Genomic DNA, 18,140 nt, shown 5'->3' on the forward strand with positions numbered 1-18,140 from the left:
AGATACATTTATGAGCCTGTAAATTTCCTGCCACGGAAGCGGCCCCAGGAGCCAAGAGCAATGTATGTGGGGTTTCCTGCCAGCATGCTCTGCAGGGCTGCGTGCCGGCAGCGGGCAGCCCCACGGGATGGACATGGCCCCAGTCATCCCCAGTCAAAGGCCCTCTTTTATGGCCTCATGTTTCTCCCTTTCATCCCAACCACCATAAAATCAGGACAGCTGCTGCTGACAATTCATCAGCTGCAGATGAGGTCTTGAGGATAGCCACTGGGAAATAAAGGAACCCCCTCCCAGCTGCCCTTTGGTAGCTGCCTGCCCTGTGGGGGCAGGGCCCACACGGCCTGGCATGGCTCAGCAGGGCCCAGGGCCGCTCACAGATTGCAGGCCTCCTCATGGGCTTCCGCTTCAAAAAAAATTCACACCTGTGCTCTGAAATACTGCTGAGACTTTGGAAGGGCAAACACAGGCCAGCGTGGTGCAAACCATGCTGCCATCCTAGCTTTGGTAGAGTGGGAAGTTCTGCTGATTGTGCCGTGGTGGCAGATTCCAGGTGGAAAGGTTTGCTGAGCAGGCACTGTGCTGCTCCTGCACCCCAGTCACTGCCTGACAGAGGATCCCCTCCTCATAACACAAATCGAAGGCAGTCCCTCCTGAGGCTCAGCTGTGCCCAACACTGAGCATCACAGGGAAGTACTTGGGCAGTAAAAAATCTGGAGTTGCACTAAGAAATTTCTCTGGGCAGCCAAAACATCTCCTGCAGCTCTGAAGTTCAAGTTGACTCCAGTGCCAGAAGCTTTCAGCAAACGAATAAAAACTATTTGCCCATTAACGCTTCTCCTGGATCTGCCAACTGCAAAGAAGAGAAAAAAATTCCAACTGCTCTGCTGCTCCCCCGCGGCCTGCTTTTTCCCCAGCTCTCACTTCAGATATATGCACTGTGCTTCCCTACCTGTACATACTGACATGTGCTTTATGCATGTGCTGTTTCTGCAGAACACAGCGCAGGGCAGAGAGCCACCCCCATCACACAAGCAGTCCGCTGGCTAACATACCAGGCTATGGGTAATGTTATCACGTGGGCATCTTCAGCCGATGTTTCTCTCCCAGAACCAGCCCTGGAGAGCTTAGCAGCTGATAAATGAGTATTTGCTGACTCGAGGGCTCCACCAGGAGGAAAACCAGCCCTGGTCAGCCCTTAGCCTACCTACCACGATGTACGGGAATGGTGTCAGCTTGCCAGGACTGGCTGCACCTCCAGGTATGGCTATGCATATGGTCCTCACTCTGTTTTTCACTATTTTTCTTTCCAGCAAGAGCTGAGAATTATCACCCACCTACTGAACTCCACAGCAGTTTCATGATGACTGGGAGTATGCCATCAGCTTGTATTAAGCATCTGTGGTTTATCTGTTTTTCCTCAGACCCATGTTCCTCTGCTTGAAAGAAAACGTGAGGAGTTGCAAAGGTGGCTGCAGATATTATAAAAGCAGGGGTTGTCCTTACTCAAGGCTTCTGAACAGCTGCACTTCAGCCCACAGAAAGTGACTAGTGTGGGACAAGCAGCGAGGCCTCGTGGAATGGCAGGGCAGAAGGTGATGCCCTAGGACTGCGTGGTGCCACGCAGCGCTAACCCATCCCACCAGCACAGGATGGAGCCCACAGCTCTCCTTTAGGTACCCTTTCACAGCTGGCAAGGCATAATGCTGCTTTTCTCCTGGCATCTTCTTGTAGCAGCAGCATGGTATTTATCCTGTTGAGCTTCGGTTCCTTTCCATAGCGCTGCTATTGAGCCCAGCAGATCCCAACACTCCTGGATCACGCCATCCCAGGCACAGGATCCAATGCTCGTCTTTGCTGACCTTCATATGGTTCTTGTTAGCTCACTCCCTCAACCTGTCAAGATATTGCTGTAGGATGGCTCTCCTTTCAGAAGTGTCTGCTTCCCTACTTAATTTAGTGTCACCGGCAAACTTCATTGGGGCACATTCAATCCCACCATCCAGATAGTTTATGAAGACACTGAATAGCACAGGGACTTATATCAATCACTTGGGCACCCCACTCCTAACGGGCTGCCAGCTTGAAGAGAAGACACTGCGATCACAACCTCAGTCAACATCTCCATTTCCTTGATATTCAGGTATTTTTCCCCCAACAAACACTTTTCCAGCCACTGAACAGGGGAGGAGTAGCCAACCACGCTAAAAGGTAGAGGGCTGCTCCCCTCCAGCTCCAGGTATCAGATACAGCACAGTGAAATTACTTTCCTGGAGTCTTTCTTCTTTGAATCTGAAGGATTCCCAAGAGGTTTCTCCTTAATACAGAAAGTTCCAGGACAAAAAATGTTCTCTGTTCCCTAAACTGCATACTCTGGAACAAGAAACAGCAAGTCAAGAGCTCACAAAGCACAAGACAGCATACAGACACATTTAGCTTTCTCCCAGAAACCATCAGCTAAGAACAACAAGTTTCTCTGGCACAGCCTAATTATATCCTTTTAGACCACAATAAAGCAAGGCATGTTCCTGTCCATGTTCAAGTGTTACTGAAACTACACAGATATTTTACACACAGAGTATGAGCTGTGATCACTTTGGTATCTCGTGTACATTTAGAAAATCTGAGCACAGAATGGTTTCATCTTTAAACCATCTTTAAACCAACTCCCAATTGACAGCACTCAAAACAAATGCTTTTTATTTCTTTCAGTGACATCAAAACATTTTCCATTCCTCCAACAACTGAACCATTTACAGCATATTTTCCAACATCAATACAGTATTTGCAAAAGGTGCTGGATTTTAATTCTGGATTCCACAGTTCTCTTGCAGTTATAGAGCATTACTTATAGAACATTAGCGACAGCAGATCTATTTTTGTCTCTGCATTTTCCAGGTCTCCCTCTATCCCCACAAGTACTTTATGTCAAATGATGCAAGCTCTTCTCTAGGAAAAAACAAAAAGCTGTCCTGTTCATATGCTCACTACGTATTCCATGATCTTACTGCGGCCAAACAAAAAGTCAGTTTTGCTGCTAATGAACAGCTTTCTCTGCTGTGAACACTAGGAACTATGCTACTGCAGTGAACTCACTTCATGGAGCGCAGCTACCTGGGGCTGTGGCTAATCTAGGCTGCTGGAGAAACAGCCCTGTACCACCCCACCACCACTAAATGCTGCCAGCTCATCTCATGCCAGGTATATTTAGAGCAGCACAAGATGTTTGCAACAACAGAAAGGACTTATAAAAGCTCTTATACAAATTGCTTAATCTTGTGAAAAAATGCTTGGGTTTAATAAAGCAGAACTCTTTGTCTAGCTCATTCACACTTATGTCATCCTGGGGAAAAAAAACCTCTCTATTTGCAAACAATCCACCTGTACATGAATAATATTCCTTCCACCCTATCACTGCCGTATTTTAATGTCTTCTTCAAATGCTCCATTCTCAGCAAGCAGTGTAAAGGGACTTCAAATCTTGGGGGCGCAAACCCAACAGCAGTCCTCTGTAAGATGCTGCCAATCCATGCTACTTCAAGATTTGTTTCTGTAAGATTTAATACCTTATTGCAGAAGTTCCACTGTGACAATGCTTTTAGTGGTTCACATTAAACACACAAGTTGAAGTGCCTCAGTACGTTACTGGTGCTTCTCCACAGCTCAAGTAGCATGTTTGTAGCACCTCAAGGAACCACCCCTTGCAGCAATATGCCTTCTCCCTCTCATCAGTGTACAATGAAATGGAGAAGGAGAGAACATCCACCTAACACAACAGAGAAAGTACAGACAACACCCAGTGCTTGCTGTTCCAGCTGTGCAGCACGGCAGAACCACAAACTGTTATAAGGCACTTGTTCATAGAAGCAGTGAAAAACAGCACAAGCCAGAGAACTACAGGATGTATTTTTTCTCCACTATTAACAGGCTTGCTTTGTCAAGGACCACTCAAGGTCTGCTGACATGCTTCACAACAGCTGCAATGCAAAACTTGTATGTATTTGTTTCATACTCCTACTGACAGCCAACTAAGTAAAACTTGCAAACTGAGTAAAAACTGTTCCAGATAGAACCCAGGTTAATGCAGAGATCAAACTGTATTCCTGGGTGTAACAAGTCCTACCTTATTGAACTCGTGTCTTCTCAGAATGCCCTATTACTCTATCTGCAGCAGGACAAAAGGGAAGAGCTTTTACTGTCGATCAGATTTATAAACATGAAAATAGTAACCATGAAAATAATTTAAAGCAACATATATACAGAGTGATACATCATCTGGTTTTTCAGACTAAAGTACTACAATAGGAGGTAAGTAAGCTGATTGCTTTCTTAAAACAGTACAGAAGTCTTTAAAAAAGTAGCAGTACCAAGATCATCTTTAAAGACAGCAATTACAGCAGATTAACCACATGAATATTAAAAAGGCTGTCCTTTTAAAAGCCCTACAATTTTTTTAAAAAGAATTCCTTTTTTTTTTTCTTTTTTCTTAGTGACACAGAGCAAAATGCATTTTACTCTTCAAAAAAAAACCAACATGAAAACCCAGGAAAAAAATCCCAGTAGACTCCAACTCCAGCAGAGGAAATGGAGACAACTTCATGGCAGAAAGTGAGATGGGGAGAGGAAGACAGTCAGTGCTAATTTGCCAAGGCATCAAAAATCTGCATCCAGAGTGAAAACATTGTCCATTGTTTCTGCCATAACAGCAAAACGCTGATACTCCGAAACCCGCTTCTCAAAGAAATTTGTTTTTCCTTCCAGAGAAATATTCTCCATGAAATCAAAAGGATTTTCTGCATGAAAAACCTGGGGAAAATAAACATTATTACACTGCTGATTTTGAAAAGGTAACAATGTGTAACAAATATATGTGTATATATATATATATTTCAGATTAGATTATCCCTCACTGTAATATGCTGTAGAATTTATGGGTGCAATGTAAGCAAGTTCAATACTGTGTGCCCCCAGAAGTTTGAAGCTCCTCTGTGTGAGATGTTTGTCAGCCTTCTAAGAGCACAGCATAATTTCCCAACACAAACCTGCAGAGCAACTGAAGAGAAACAATGGCCTGAACTATTCTTGCTTTTTTAAATATGGAAGCACATATATTAATGTTGTGGTTTCATCTGTCACTCACAGAAGTACAAGCACTAAAAGCAACCTGCTTGCAGGTACATCAGGAAAGCACTTTTGCTGACAGCTTTCCTGGGCTGCTCCAGCAGGCCAGCATTTCTGCAGTTTCATCTCTTACCTTTGAGAATCCAAGCTCCATTAGTAACCGATCTGCAACAAATTCAATATACTGCTTCATCAAAGTGCAATTCATTCCAATCAGACCTACAGGTAATGCCTCTGTGAGAAACTCCTGGAAGTTAAAATACAGATGACATTTAGAGAAATGAAATTTAAGAGGAGAAAAGGAGAGAAGACACCTGTGTTTCACAGTAACACAATTTGTGATATTCCAGGCTCCCCAGGCAGTTGTCTGAATAAATAACTTGCATCACTAAATTCAACAAGTATCTCCTGCTTCCAGTAGTTGCTTGTATCTTCCTTTATTTTTAGCACTTTTTCTGGAAAAGATACAAGAATTTTTATGAGTGCTCCCCTCCTTTTTTTTCCCCACTAGATCCCAAGCTTCAGTAAAACCTACAGACCAGAGGAGTGGGAGAAGGAATAGACCCAGAAATCTCCAGTTCTCCTTGGCTTCCAGCCATTCCAGAACAACAAACCAGAGGACAGTGATACACAAGCACTGAGTTCAACCATATGCATGTTTAGGCACTGATGCAAGACCTTTCATGGCTGTAAGGCAAGACCAGGGCATGTGTTATCATCATAGCAGTTAGATGACAACAGAAAAGAAAGGGTAAACTACAGTCCTGCAAAACACTCCGCAATGCAGAAACACGTAGCTGAAGTTGGGTACCACTTCCTATGAAAGAACAGCAATTTTTTTTTAAAGTTGGAACACACTAACCCACTGTACCCACACCCAGAACAGACCCTGGGCTCTCACAGAGGACAAACAGGTATGCGTATATGAGTAGGGAGAAACAAAGATCCTAAAGGTCAGAAGTAAACAACTCTTCTCCAAGAGAGAATGTTTTCTTCTTTTTGGCTTTTGAGGAAGAAAGCAGCTTGCCAGCTTCAGCTTCTCACAGTTACTTGACAGCTGTATCAGAAAGTGTCTGCTTTTTATTGTCACAGTTAAGGAAGAGGGAAAGAATGGTACAACGCATCAGGGATCCAAGCATTAAATATGAAATTCCAAAAGTTAGAAGTTAATTTATTTTTGCACATACATTTCCTGCTGTGCTGCTCATGATATTGCCCTGACCAGACTTACCTGTTCAATTTCAACAGCATTAACAATGATCTCCCGGACCCTCTCTTCTGATGGTCTGTTCACTAAATAATGGAACATCAGACAAGCAAAATCACAGTGTAGACCCTGAAATAACAGAGAACAACAACAACTAAGAGAGTTTTTCCCTACTGCACACAGTTTGCTCTTAATTAGAGGCAGCCTCAATTTAGGTTTAAGCTTCCTAAGTTGTTCTACTGCTAAGTAGAGTAGAGTAGAGAGCCATGCTGGGTTCCTGCCTCCTATCAGAGATGCTTTTGTGGAAAGACTCCTACACATGGACCTGCAGAAATATGTCAGTCAGCATAAACTCGCTAGCCATTCTTGATTTTGAGATATCTACGCATCAATCTTTATTTTCTCAGTAGCCTTTCTTCCCTTGCTTTTCCTTACAGCATTTTCAAGAGTAGATTCAGATTAGAGTCATCAAATCAGAGATAAGTCATCTCTTTCTCCACACAAAATGCAGTTAGTGTGAATGCAGTTAGTGTGAAGGACTTGCTACCAGGCCAACTATAGATTTGTAATATTTGTTTCCACATCTCAATTCAACCCACCAAACATAAGCCTGTACATTTTACCCAGCTACCCAACACAGAGCCCAACAAATTGCACTCATTCCAAATGAGCACTGTGATACCATGCCTCTCCTCTTGACAACGCAGTGATTAAAGCACAACGAGTACCATGAGGGCACATTCAGAGTGCAAACTAGTCAGCATGATCTGGCAGGCTGTGGGTAAAAAAGACAACCCACTGTCACCATGAACGAGGGTTAAATCAAAATCTGGAAGCAAAAGGTTTTTCAAAAAGGCTATGAAATCTGCATGCTTCAGGTCATGAAAGAGTCCTGAAACCATATTATCTGGCACACACACTCCTGCCATGGACACATCAGTTGTCTGCTGCAGGGCAGGACCACCAGCAGGAAGTGAATGGCTTCTTGGTCAAACCAGTGTGCTCTGCTGACCGCTGCCTCGGGCAGGTTGGTACCTCTATGAATGAGAGTTCTTTGCAGCTCAAGGAGTCTGCAGCTCAAAACCATTCTGAGCATCATTTATCTGCTCAGATGCATCAGAAAACGTTCATGTTGTAGTTTTCCAGTGTAGATTCTTTAACTGTCACTGCTTTTTAACAGTATTTCCTGTTTTTTGATGCAGGTGCAGTGTGGACAGTGCCTTACTCTTCATAATCAACAGCTTTGCTGTTGGAAATATGCCAAAAAATCCTACACCTTTCTGTGTTCAACACTGCAGAGAAGCAGTTGTACTGCTGTAGTGGGAACCTGCATTCCATTCATCTGCAAGTCATCTTTCTAACAAAGAAATATTTCCTTATTTGAATGGATCAGCTCATGATGACTCACAGAAACAAAAGACACAAGGAAATCAAGGCTGAAGAATTGTTTGGCCTTATTTACCAGTTGTAGCATTTTCTTCAACAAAAGTCTTTCAAATTAAAGACATCTCACAAGATGTCTCCTTTCAAATCGGTTTAATCTAACCCACAGAGATTACTTCCATTATGATAAAGCTCTTTATTCTTTTAGACCTTTAGAACTCTGATAAGTTCAATTGTTAGCAGATTTATCTTGCAAATAACACTGATCTTGCTGCTTTTTCAGTGCTGATAGTGCCATAAATTGTGTGCTGCCTTACAGACAAGCCTCAGCCATAGGGAACTGCTGCCAACTAGTAGGCAACAGTGAAAAGAAAGGGCACTCATGAGGACACAGTCTCACAGCCCACCTTCAGTGCACTGACATGCACCCCTCAGACACTTCACATCTGCAGCTTAAAGGCACCCCGCTGTAACGCGGATCTGCAGCTGCTTCCTCCCAGGAGATTTTATTCCTGTGTAGTAGGGTAAGGACACAGAGAGGACCAATATCTGCTGATTCTGCAGCAGCTCATCCACAGCTGGCCAGGTGGCTGTTTGCAAACTGTGGGATCCTTAACTGGGGGGGCTTGGGGGTGGGATAAGAGACCTCGACCTCCAGCACTATCAGCTGAGTTTCACCACTCCCAGACATGCATCCCCTACTCACTGCTGGATTCGCTCTTTCACCCATCCCTGCTCAGATGCTACTTCTGCACCCACTCACCTGCTTTGTTCCCTTTCTGCTTTTCAGCTTGCTCCAAGCTTACCCACCTTCACAGAGTTGACTTGCTCTAGCAAAACTATAGGATATTTATAAATGCAATTCTGCCCTTCTTGAAACTCACTTTTCTTCAAAGACAGTATGTAGGACACAATACATTACCTCATCTCTGCTGATAAGTTCATTGGAGAAAGTCAATCCAGGCATCAGGCCCCTCTTCTTCAGCCAAAATATAGCAGCAAATGAACCCGAAAAGAAGATGCCTTCAACTGCAGCAAAGGCAACCACTCTCTCACCTGTTTAACATAACACATTTTCCGTTAGACATGAAAGAGTGTATTGCCAGTCAGCACAGTGCACCATTTGCATCAAACAGACTGATGCTGGAGGGGAAGTATCTGCTGCCACACCAGGTGCTGTAGCTGACCACATCTTTCAGCAGATCCTATGGCACAGAAGGTCAACATGTGCAACAGAACTTAGCCACAGGCAACCCCAAGCAGAAGAGAAACAGAGTACCCACTGAAACTGCTGCAGGAAAATGAGAAGTGAAAAGCCACAAGTGTCAGAAGCAGGTAAGGTATTAGTACAGCTTTATCTCTTTCTCTAAAGAGGCAGAAAAATGGCTGTGTAGCTAATATACAGAACGGGGAAAAGCTCCTATAAAATAAACAAAAAACCTCCACCATGTCACAAATATTTATGTTATTCCATCTTTCATCCAAGAAAATCAAAGCATTAACAGTTCTTTCTGTTCTCTACAGGAATGTGTTTCTTCAGACTACAAGACTATCTGATTGCATATGCTCTATTTTAAACAACTCCAGAAGATTCTTGAGTATATTTCAATATGCAGAACTTTTGCATTAAACGCTGCTGTCTTTTTCACCACTGAGAACTGCACAGACTTTTGTTTTTAAAAAATAAAAACAATGAACTCCAAATTCCATCTGTTCTGCTTCCTCAAATGAGATGCAAATGCCACCTGCTGGCTTATCTGAAGAAATTCAACATGTACTTAAAAGTATCACAGAAGTTACTAAGAAAGGATTTATCTGACAACACTAAAATTTGCAAGGTTAGCTCTAGACAGAGGGGAGATATGCTGCATAAACATCTCCTGGACACCAATGTTTTTTACTGCATTCCACCTCACTATCATTCATATAAATGAGTTATGCTGAAACCAAATCTCCTGTCAGCAGCACCACATGACGTCTGCGCACACTGGGAGGCTGAGAGTCCACAGAATAAACATAGCAACTAATCCCTCAGTGTAAGAAATCAAACACAGCTACCCTGTTGAAGGCCAGCCTTCCAGTCTGGAAGGAAGCACTAACACTAACTAAGCATGCCTCTTTCAGATAACATATCTCACAATCCATATGAATAAGGTCCAGGCCCCCAGAATCTTTTAAGATTGGGTAACTTTTCTCAGTAAGGTGAAAAAAGGAGAAGAATAGAAACACACTTTACAAAATTAGGAAGAGAAGAATTACAAATAAAGAGAAAGAAAGAAAAAGGACACTGCTTTTACAGTCAGGAAACCTGATTCCTTGCACGCCCCATGCTGACAGGAGCTGAATGAAGGAGATGAGGAGACTCAACATAAAGCAAGCAAAGCCAGACTAAGGAGGCAGAAGGACACTTCAGGACAACAGAATCTACTGTTCTGAAAAGAGCTACGCCCAGAACAAAAGCTGTGAACAATGGATGGTGCAAAACAATGATATGCAGAATGACATTCATTTTCTTAGTCTTGCCAAATCTCACCATCTCCTATACTTTCGTCAAGCATAGAGGATATTTCTTTCAGAAAATTCACCTGTCTGCCCACCATTCATTTCAGATACAACACATACTTTAAAGTTAACATTACAAGCTGAACATTAGCACGGATGTCCTGCACCCATTCTGATGGAAACTGACCTAGTGACCCAGCTCTGAGATGACACACAGTAGCTGGAAATCTAGTCACAACAGTGAGCCAGAAAAGAGAGAGAGAGATGACTCCTGAATCTTTTTTTTTTCCAAGTTCATTCATAATGTTGACAAAAAAAGAAAAAAACGATAATATCACACAAATTTGTCTATCTGAACGTGCACACAAAGAAAGCCTGGACTTACAAGGCTTCAGCTGTTCAGTTCTTAACAGTGGAGTACAAAATAGGAACCAACTTCATGATGTGCAAGAGAAACAAGTTTTTAAGAAGATACACACCAAAAGTGGAATGTCTGTCTTCAATCCACTTCAGAGCCCAGTCTGCTTTTTTCTTGACACAAGGCATTGTTTCAATAGCATTAAATGAGAAATCCCTACAAAAGAAAAAAAAGAGAACACCAGAATAATAAAGCAAAGAATGGATTTATGTATATCTGTCCTGATTGTCTACACCAGAAAGTGGAACCCATTACGTATAAGCTTGGAAATTACCCAAGTTCCTGCCCTGAAGGGATGATGATGTCTGACAAGAAGCAGAATAAGGAGGCAGATGTGCAGAAAGTGGTGTACCCAAGGTCTCAGAAGAGCTGCAGAGATGGGAAGGGAACACAAACCTTCAATACCAGTGGGACCATCCACCAGACTCTGCTGGCTCTCAGACCAAGACAGACAGCAGCCTGACCCTGCTCAAGGAGATAACCCTTACCTCTCCCTGTTCCACAAAAGGAATCGGACAAGTCCCACAAGCACAAGATCGGTTCCCATGCTAAGCACCTCAAAGAAAACCTCCTGCCAGCCCTGTACTGTGGGGTTGCAGGACACTATTTCAACACATAGGATGCCACCGTGGGAACTGAGCTCTGTCTGACCATCACCACAATTTGGAAAGTGCTTTTTTCCAAATGTATTATCTTTTCAACTAGGCACATCTGCAGACCACAAAGGTGTGGGGGCTCTCCTAACAAACCAGTTCTTTAAAAATAAGTCGCTCTTGTTGCATGGAAAAGCAACTGATGATAAAAAAGCTGAAAGGATGCAAGGCATTGATCAACATATGTTACAAACGGCAGTTGCAAGTACCCCTGGAGCACAATAACCACAAGGAGGCTGTTTAATGCTTAACAGAGTTTCACAGACTGCACTGCCTGCAATCACAAATATTAACCAGCCTTTTGAACACTCCTGTGGAAGGTCATTGGTCAGTAATACTTCCCTTCGTTTTGGGGGCCAGGAGTGATGGCCCAGAAAGCTCTAAGGAAGCTCTCCAGTAACTGTGAAACAGAAAACTAGCTGTTACCACCCAGCCACAGTGCCACCAGACTAGCTAAAAGATTTCCCTTGGCTCTGCAGCACATTCAGAAACTGACCTTTTCTCAGGATCTTTGATGTAAGTGTCTATAAGCAAGCTGTACATCTCTGAGTGAACGTTCTCAATGAGAATCTGGAAGCCATAGAAACAACGAGCTTCTGGGATCTGCACCTCCTGACTAAAGCGTGCCACCTACCAAAACCAAAAAGCATGACAGTGAGTACAGCAAAACTGGTCCTGCTTGAGCTGAATAAGAGAGACAACACACCTGTGCAACAGAGAAGGGAAGGGAGAAATTCAGCCCTACTTTATTAACAAATATGTCAGTAGGATAGGTGTGGCAAATAGAGAAAGTCAGCTAGAAGTAAAGACACCTGCTATGCACACTGTGTAAGAACAGCAGTGATGTGTGATGGCACTCACAGGAAGAAAAGAGCAAAACGATGCAACAGTAAAAGCTTCATAGCAAACAAAGCCTCATACTTTCTGTTCACCATTAAAAAGTAAATAGTATGACATGTTCATGCAATATACAAAAATTTATTGTCATATAATCTACGTTACAGATACTCAAGATCTACAATGAGCATTTCTGGTCTAACAATAACCTGCAGTGAGACATTCTGCAGCCCAGAAGTGATTTCAGCAGAAAGGTTTCCCCATCATTTTGACAGCACCCACCCATATGCCTGAAATATTCCAGGATGCCATTTAGTGAGAGCAACATGAGTTTCACCTAAATAAAGAACACAGAGCACGGCACAGCACAATCAGCTGCTACTTCTCATCTAATGCAGGTATGTGAAGAAGCATGGGTTCTATTAATTCACCACTAACTGCAGACGAACACAGTCAGGCAGAAGTCTGAGCTTCAAAACAGTGTTCAAGAGGCATCATTTGGAGTCCTGCTGACAACAGCGGCTCCAGTGTATCTCAGACAATGAGCAGAACAAGCTGCTTACTTCCTTTGGCAAAGGTGAGAAGATGGGAAGAAAATACACTCATTTAATAATCTTATGCATTAATATGAGAAAACCAAAAGCTAATAAAGTAAGTATTCAAACTGTAAGGTTTTCTCACCAGATTCTCATTTACAATTCCATCACTGGCTGCAAAGAAGGCGAGAATATGAGAGATAAAGTACTTTTCATCTGGTTTTAGCTTGTTCCAGTGAGGAAGGTCCTTTGATAAATCAACCTAATGAAAAGAGAGAAAAAAAAGAAAAAGAAAGTTACCATCCCTTTGTGCTTGTTATTCTGTAGGAACAAAAGTGGCCTCGTCAAATAACTGAGACAGAGCTTTGGCACTGGCTTTCACAATCTTTGCATGTACAGGATTTAAATATGTGCGAATATCAACTGCACTACTGCTGTCTATCTGCAACAGCAACATCCTGTGTTTGCTTTGCAGTTTACGCTATTGTAATTCAATATACATTGTTTTTATTCCATGTTATGAATAAAGCAGATTCCAAAAAGCATCAGTATCTTAGTGGCATGAGTATGAACATGCAACAACAAGCAGATCTCTCTCTGAGACATTTACAAACCTACTTGAAATAAATGCTGGTACTGCAAGAAACCTGTGCCTAAGTGTGCCAAAAGATGCATGGAAGGCAATGTTGCCTTTGACAGGTGTTCAGCCTCCAGGACACCCCAGAAGAGCTTGTGTAGATACTGTGGAACTGCACTGCCACTTGGTTCTCACCATGGCAGAAAACCACAAGCTCCTCAGCATTGGCCACCTTTCTTTGTCTGTTTGTTTCTGAGGGATTTCTGAGCCGCAGCAGCAGTTACGCAGGGCCAGATGGGAAAACTGCAGCAAGGCCTAAAAAAGCTTTTAGAATTGTGTGCGTGCATACAATTTATGTATGTATATATATATGCATGCTCATGCATAAATACACACAAACCAATTTTACATCTAACTTTCCAATTCATTTGGAAATGTGATGACAGATGGGAGGACAGTGGAAGAAGGAACCAGTGATAAGTAAGAGTAGTGCTATTCAGGCAGGAGTTTCAGTGTTTCATAACTGTTTAAATCAACTTCTACTGACATCAGACAGCAACATCCCCAGCAGACAGTGGAATGAAGTCTACACAGTATTGCCATCCCAGGATGCTTTCTGGACTATTTAGAGTCTGTCAGTCCTTAGCAATTGCAGAATTCTGCTCACAGATGAAAAAAGACTACAGAAACTTTGAGCTGCAACAAGCTGCTCACCTGGCACGTAATCCATGCAAATCCAGAAGTCTCCATTGCTGCAAGTGCAGTGAGCTAAGTACTGCTCAAGTCTGGCTAATCAGCAATCTCAAGGAAAATGACATGTCCTAACTCACAGTCAGTTCCAGCATGGTGACGAGCATCTAACCAGGGCACTCACCAGCAAATTACATGCACTGTTAGCAAGTATTTCTGATTATCACCACCTTTCTGAAAAATAAGTGCCTAATATTAAAGAGCAGCATTCTCATGAAATTGCTCAGAACCTTTTACATGAGCGAGGAGGTAGCTGCAGGCACAGTGACCACAGCAGATCACAGCCTGACACAGGCTCCCTCTATACCCAGAGAAGTGCCCCAGGATACAATCCCACCTGATCCTAAACCAAACACTCAAACCAGGCAGCTGAACCACCTGATGGAAGCAGCTTTCCTTCCACCGACCCTGAAGAGAGTCCTACTCTGGTGCAGGCGCCTCATGTTCAATAAAATTAACCCCCAACCCATACAAAACACAAGCCAGTAGCAGAGCTAAGAATGACACTCCAGGCTCCATATCCCAGAGCTCACCTCTTCTGCCGTCCAAAAGGAGGCCTGGGCCTGTTTGTACATTTTCCATATGTCCGGGTGCTGGATGGGGAAGATGACAAACCGACGAGGATTTTTTCTGAGAAGAGGTTCCTCGTGAAGTTTCAAGCCATTTTCACTTGGAGAGGAGCTCTGAAGATAAAGCACAGTCCTGGTTAAGGCTGCTGTTACTATTCCCTACTTTTCCCTCTGTCACAAAAATACAGCCCAAAAGTCCACTGTCTCAGGCAGACACTCACCCACTCCCCACAGGCAGCTGCATCACCCTTCCCTGGGGTGCTCAACCCTTCGCCCTCCATTCGTGCCCTGCTCAGGCGGCAGCACTGCCTTCCTGCCCTGCTCTGTCCTGCACTTCTCACATCAACCAGTTCCTGAGCAGCTGCACCTCTCAAATGCCAAAGCAAACACTTCTCTGCAGAACGAGGAGGAAACTGCAGCTGCACTTGCACTGCGCCCTCAAAAGATGCCATCAAACATGGTGGGGACGCATGCAAGGTGACAGTGCTGCCCAACAGCTCCTCAAGGACAGCCTGCACCTGGCATCACACATCCCCATTCCGCTTCCTAACCCCAGTGTGCTGTTCCTGCACCATTCAAAAAGCAGCACACAGGGCCCATCATGTAGAAAGATAACCTGGAAAATACTTCTGGTGTATAGAAGTGGAGGGAAGGCACAGCAAGAAAACTGGAGATTAACACTGAGGCAAGAGTGTGTGTCTTTCCCAGTGGCCTCTAACAGCATGCCAGTAGTGCTGTCAGCACACAGCACAAAAAGGTAACAGAAGAAGCAGGCCAGGAAGACTGGAGAGCCCCAGTGGCAGGGAAATGGAGCATGGCTTCCAGGAGTTAAAGGCTCACAGTGAGAGCTCCCCGAGAAGGACCACTCTGCAGAACTAGAAAGTGATAACAGTTTAAAAAATAGCTATAATTTTTAAAAATGTAAGAATGGGATGTGGCTCTGGGGAGCCTGGCATAGTTGGTCCCCATGGCAGGGGAGTCGAAACTAGATGATCTTTGAGGTCCTTTTCAATCCAGGCCATTCTGTGATTCTATGAACAAGGAAGAATTGGTCCACAGAGAACACACCGTGCTGGGGACTCCCTCTCTGTGCACCCTCAATATCATCTAAGCTCTTCTGAGGATGGAGTACTGCACACATGCTCTGTCTCTGCGTTCACAGGAGGCAAATCCTGCTGTGACATGGTGCTGTCTCTCAGTTCTGAACTTCATTCCTACAAGCAAAAACTTTATCAGAGTAATACTTCCCACCAAGCCTGTTTGTTAACTCGGTACATCCCCTGGTACAACCCAGCTGAACAAACACAGATGACTCTCCGATTTCTACTTCTGTGGTACAGTAGAAGCTGATCACTGCCAGGGCTCCCTTTGCTGTCCCCTTGTGCAACAAGGGCATGACACAGTCCCAGTCCTGCCTTTCTGACCCCAAGAAAGCAGTAGGGGAACACAGAGCTGGGGAGGTAATCTTCGCACAGCCCGTACACCTCCTGCTTCCATTCAGCACCCTGGGTTTTTTCCTTAATCTCATGGTGTTGTACAAAGTACAGTCAGTAGGTTGTTCAAGGCAATGTCCAGTTGGCAGTCTGAGCATCTCCACTGATGAGATCTCCACAACCTCACTGTGCAACCTGTGCCAGTGTTTGACCCCCTGAACAGCAAGAAAGTGAGATTTTAATGCATAAGTGGAACCTTCAGTCACTGCCTCCTGCCCTGTCACTGGCACCAGCACCACTGAGAAGTCTGGCTCCATTTCCTCTATTTTCTCCAAGCAGACTGAGCTCTCCCAGCCTCATGGCGTATGAAAGAGGTTCCACTCTACATTCCCAGCCTTTCACCAAACAAACTCCAGTTATTCTGCAACTGCTGCAGGTTAAGTACTGCTAGTGAAGTCAATAAACCCAACATATAAAGAAGATTGCCTAGTGGTACTGAAATTCTTTCCATGAATTTCATATTCAGCATACTAGGAAAATATTACTATATATATACAGAAAATCACTGCCCTACAGCAGTGCCTGCTGGACTATACATGCAAGTATCTCATAGAATGGCTTTGGTTGGAAAGGACATTGAAGATCATACAGTTCCAACTCCCTGCTATAGACAGGGACACCTCCCATTAGACCAGGCTGCTCACAGCCCCATTCAGTCCGGTCTTGAGTGCTTCCAGGGAGGGGACAACCTGTTCCAGTGTCTCACCACACTCACAGTGAAGAATTTCTTCCTAACATCTAGTCTAAATCTGTCCTCTTCCAGTTTAAAGTCATTTCCCCTCACTGTGTCGCTATATGCCCATATAGAAAGTCCTTCCCCAGCTTTCCTGTAGGCCCCCTTCAGGTACTGGAAGGCCGCTATAATGTCTCCTCAGAGCCTTTTCTAGGCTAAAAAGCCCCAGCTCTCTCAGCCTGTCCCCATCGAGGAGGTGCTCCAGCCCTCCGATCATCTCTGTGGCCCTTCTCTGGACCTATTCCAACAGCTCCATGTTTATTGTGTTAGGGGCCCCAGAACTGGACACAGTGCTCCAGGTGGGGTCTCACAAAAGCAAAGAAGAGGGGCAGAATCACCTTCCTCGACCTGCTGGTCACACTTCTCTTCATGCAACCCAGGATATGGTTGGCCTTCAGGGCTACAAGTGCACATTGCTGGCACACATTAAATCTTTCATCAACCAGGACCCCCAAATCCTTCTCCTCAGGGCTTCTCTCAAGGCATTCTCCACCCAGCCTGTACCTGTGCTTGAGATTGCCCTGACCCAGGTGCAGGACCTTGCACTTTGCTTTGTTGAACTTCATGAGGTTGGCATGGGCCCACCTCTCAAGCCTGTCCAGCTCCCTCTGGATGACATCCCTTCTCTCTAGTGTGTCATCTGCAAACCTGCTGAGGATGCACTCAATCCCACTGTCCGCGTTGCCTACAAAGACATGAAAAAGCACCAGTCCCAGCACCAATTTTAGCTATGTGCCTTCCATTAGTTACAGCAAAGAGAAAGAAGAGCACCGGCAGGTTGTGATCATGTGTTGCTGATACAACAGGCCCATGTCTAAAAAATCCCTTGGGATGCACAAGGAAACATGCCTTCCATGCTGCTGTATAAGCCACAGGCTCCCAAAGGCCTGGGGCAGCGCTGGGCAGCGGAGGCACCATGTGCAGCAGATGGGTTTACCTGACCAGGGAGATCCCCTGCACCCCAGAGGGAAGAACATAGCTCTGCTAATTGTTTCTGGCAGGCTAGAGTAAGCCAACTGCATTAGGGGAATAGCACAATACTGATTAAAGAAATAAGTGTGCGTGTACAGATGCGTATTTCAGGCTTGTATTTAATACAGCACATCCCAGTTTCCATCAGCTCGGGTACGGCCAGAACGCAGCCTTTGGAAGGACCAGGTATATTCCTGCCCACACACCGGCAGCTTCACGCTCTCAGGCCCGGCTGTGCAGACCGTGCCCCGAGGACGCAGAAAGGGCCTCGGGCAGCTCCCCAGCAGAGTCCTTCAGGCCCGCAGCGGTAAGGAGAGGACTCTCCCCGCCCTCTCCTTCCGGCTCACACTTCCCTACACGGAGGCCAGCCGCGCGGGCAGCCCACCGAACCC

At 44.6% G+C, this 18,140-nt stretch overlaps 1 protein-coding gene across 2 annotated transcripts; it reads right to left on the minus strand.

The window, feature by feature from the left end:
- Positions 1-2,670: 2,670 nt before the first annotated feature.
- On the minus strand, positions 2,671-14,934 carry RRM2B (ribonucleotide reductase regulatory TP53 inducible subunit M2B). Of its 2 annotated transcripts, XM_003205215.4 has the most exons (9): positions 14,772-14,934; positions 14,515-14,664; positions 12,800-12,916; positions 11,778-11,911; positions 10,690-10,784; positions 8,631-8,764; positions 6,350-6,454; positions 5,252-5,365; positions 2,671-4,803 (listed from the first exon to the last, which is right to left on the minus strand). In XM_003205215.4, exons 1-9 carry the CDS (start codon positions 14,829-14,831, stop codon positions 4,651-4,653), a joined length of 1,062 nt encoding a protein of 353 aa, XP_003205263.2. In that variant the 5' UTR covers positions 14,832-14,934; the 3' UTR covers positions 2,671-4,650. The 2 variants fall into 2 exon arrangements, with proteins under 2 accessions (XP_003205263.2, XP_010707488.1); XM_010709186.3 differs by lacking the exons at positions 14,515-14,664; positions 14,772-14,934 and adding an exon at positions 13,273-13,355.
- Between the last annotated feature and the right edge of the window lie 3,206 nt (positions 14,935-18,140).

This window comes from Meleagris gallopavo, chromosome 3, assembly GCF_000146605.3.
Source record: "Meleagris gallopavo isolate NT-WF06-2002-E0010 breed Aviagen turkey brand Nicholas breeding stock chromosome 3, Turkey_5.1, whole genome shotgun sequence".
Classification (NCBI taxonomy): domain Eukaryota; kingdom Metazoa; phylum Chordata; class Aves; order Galliformes; family Phasianidae; genus Meleagris; species Meleagris gallopavo.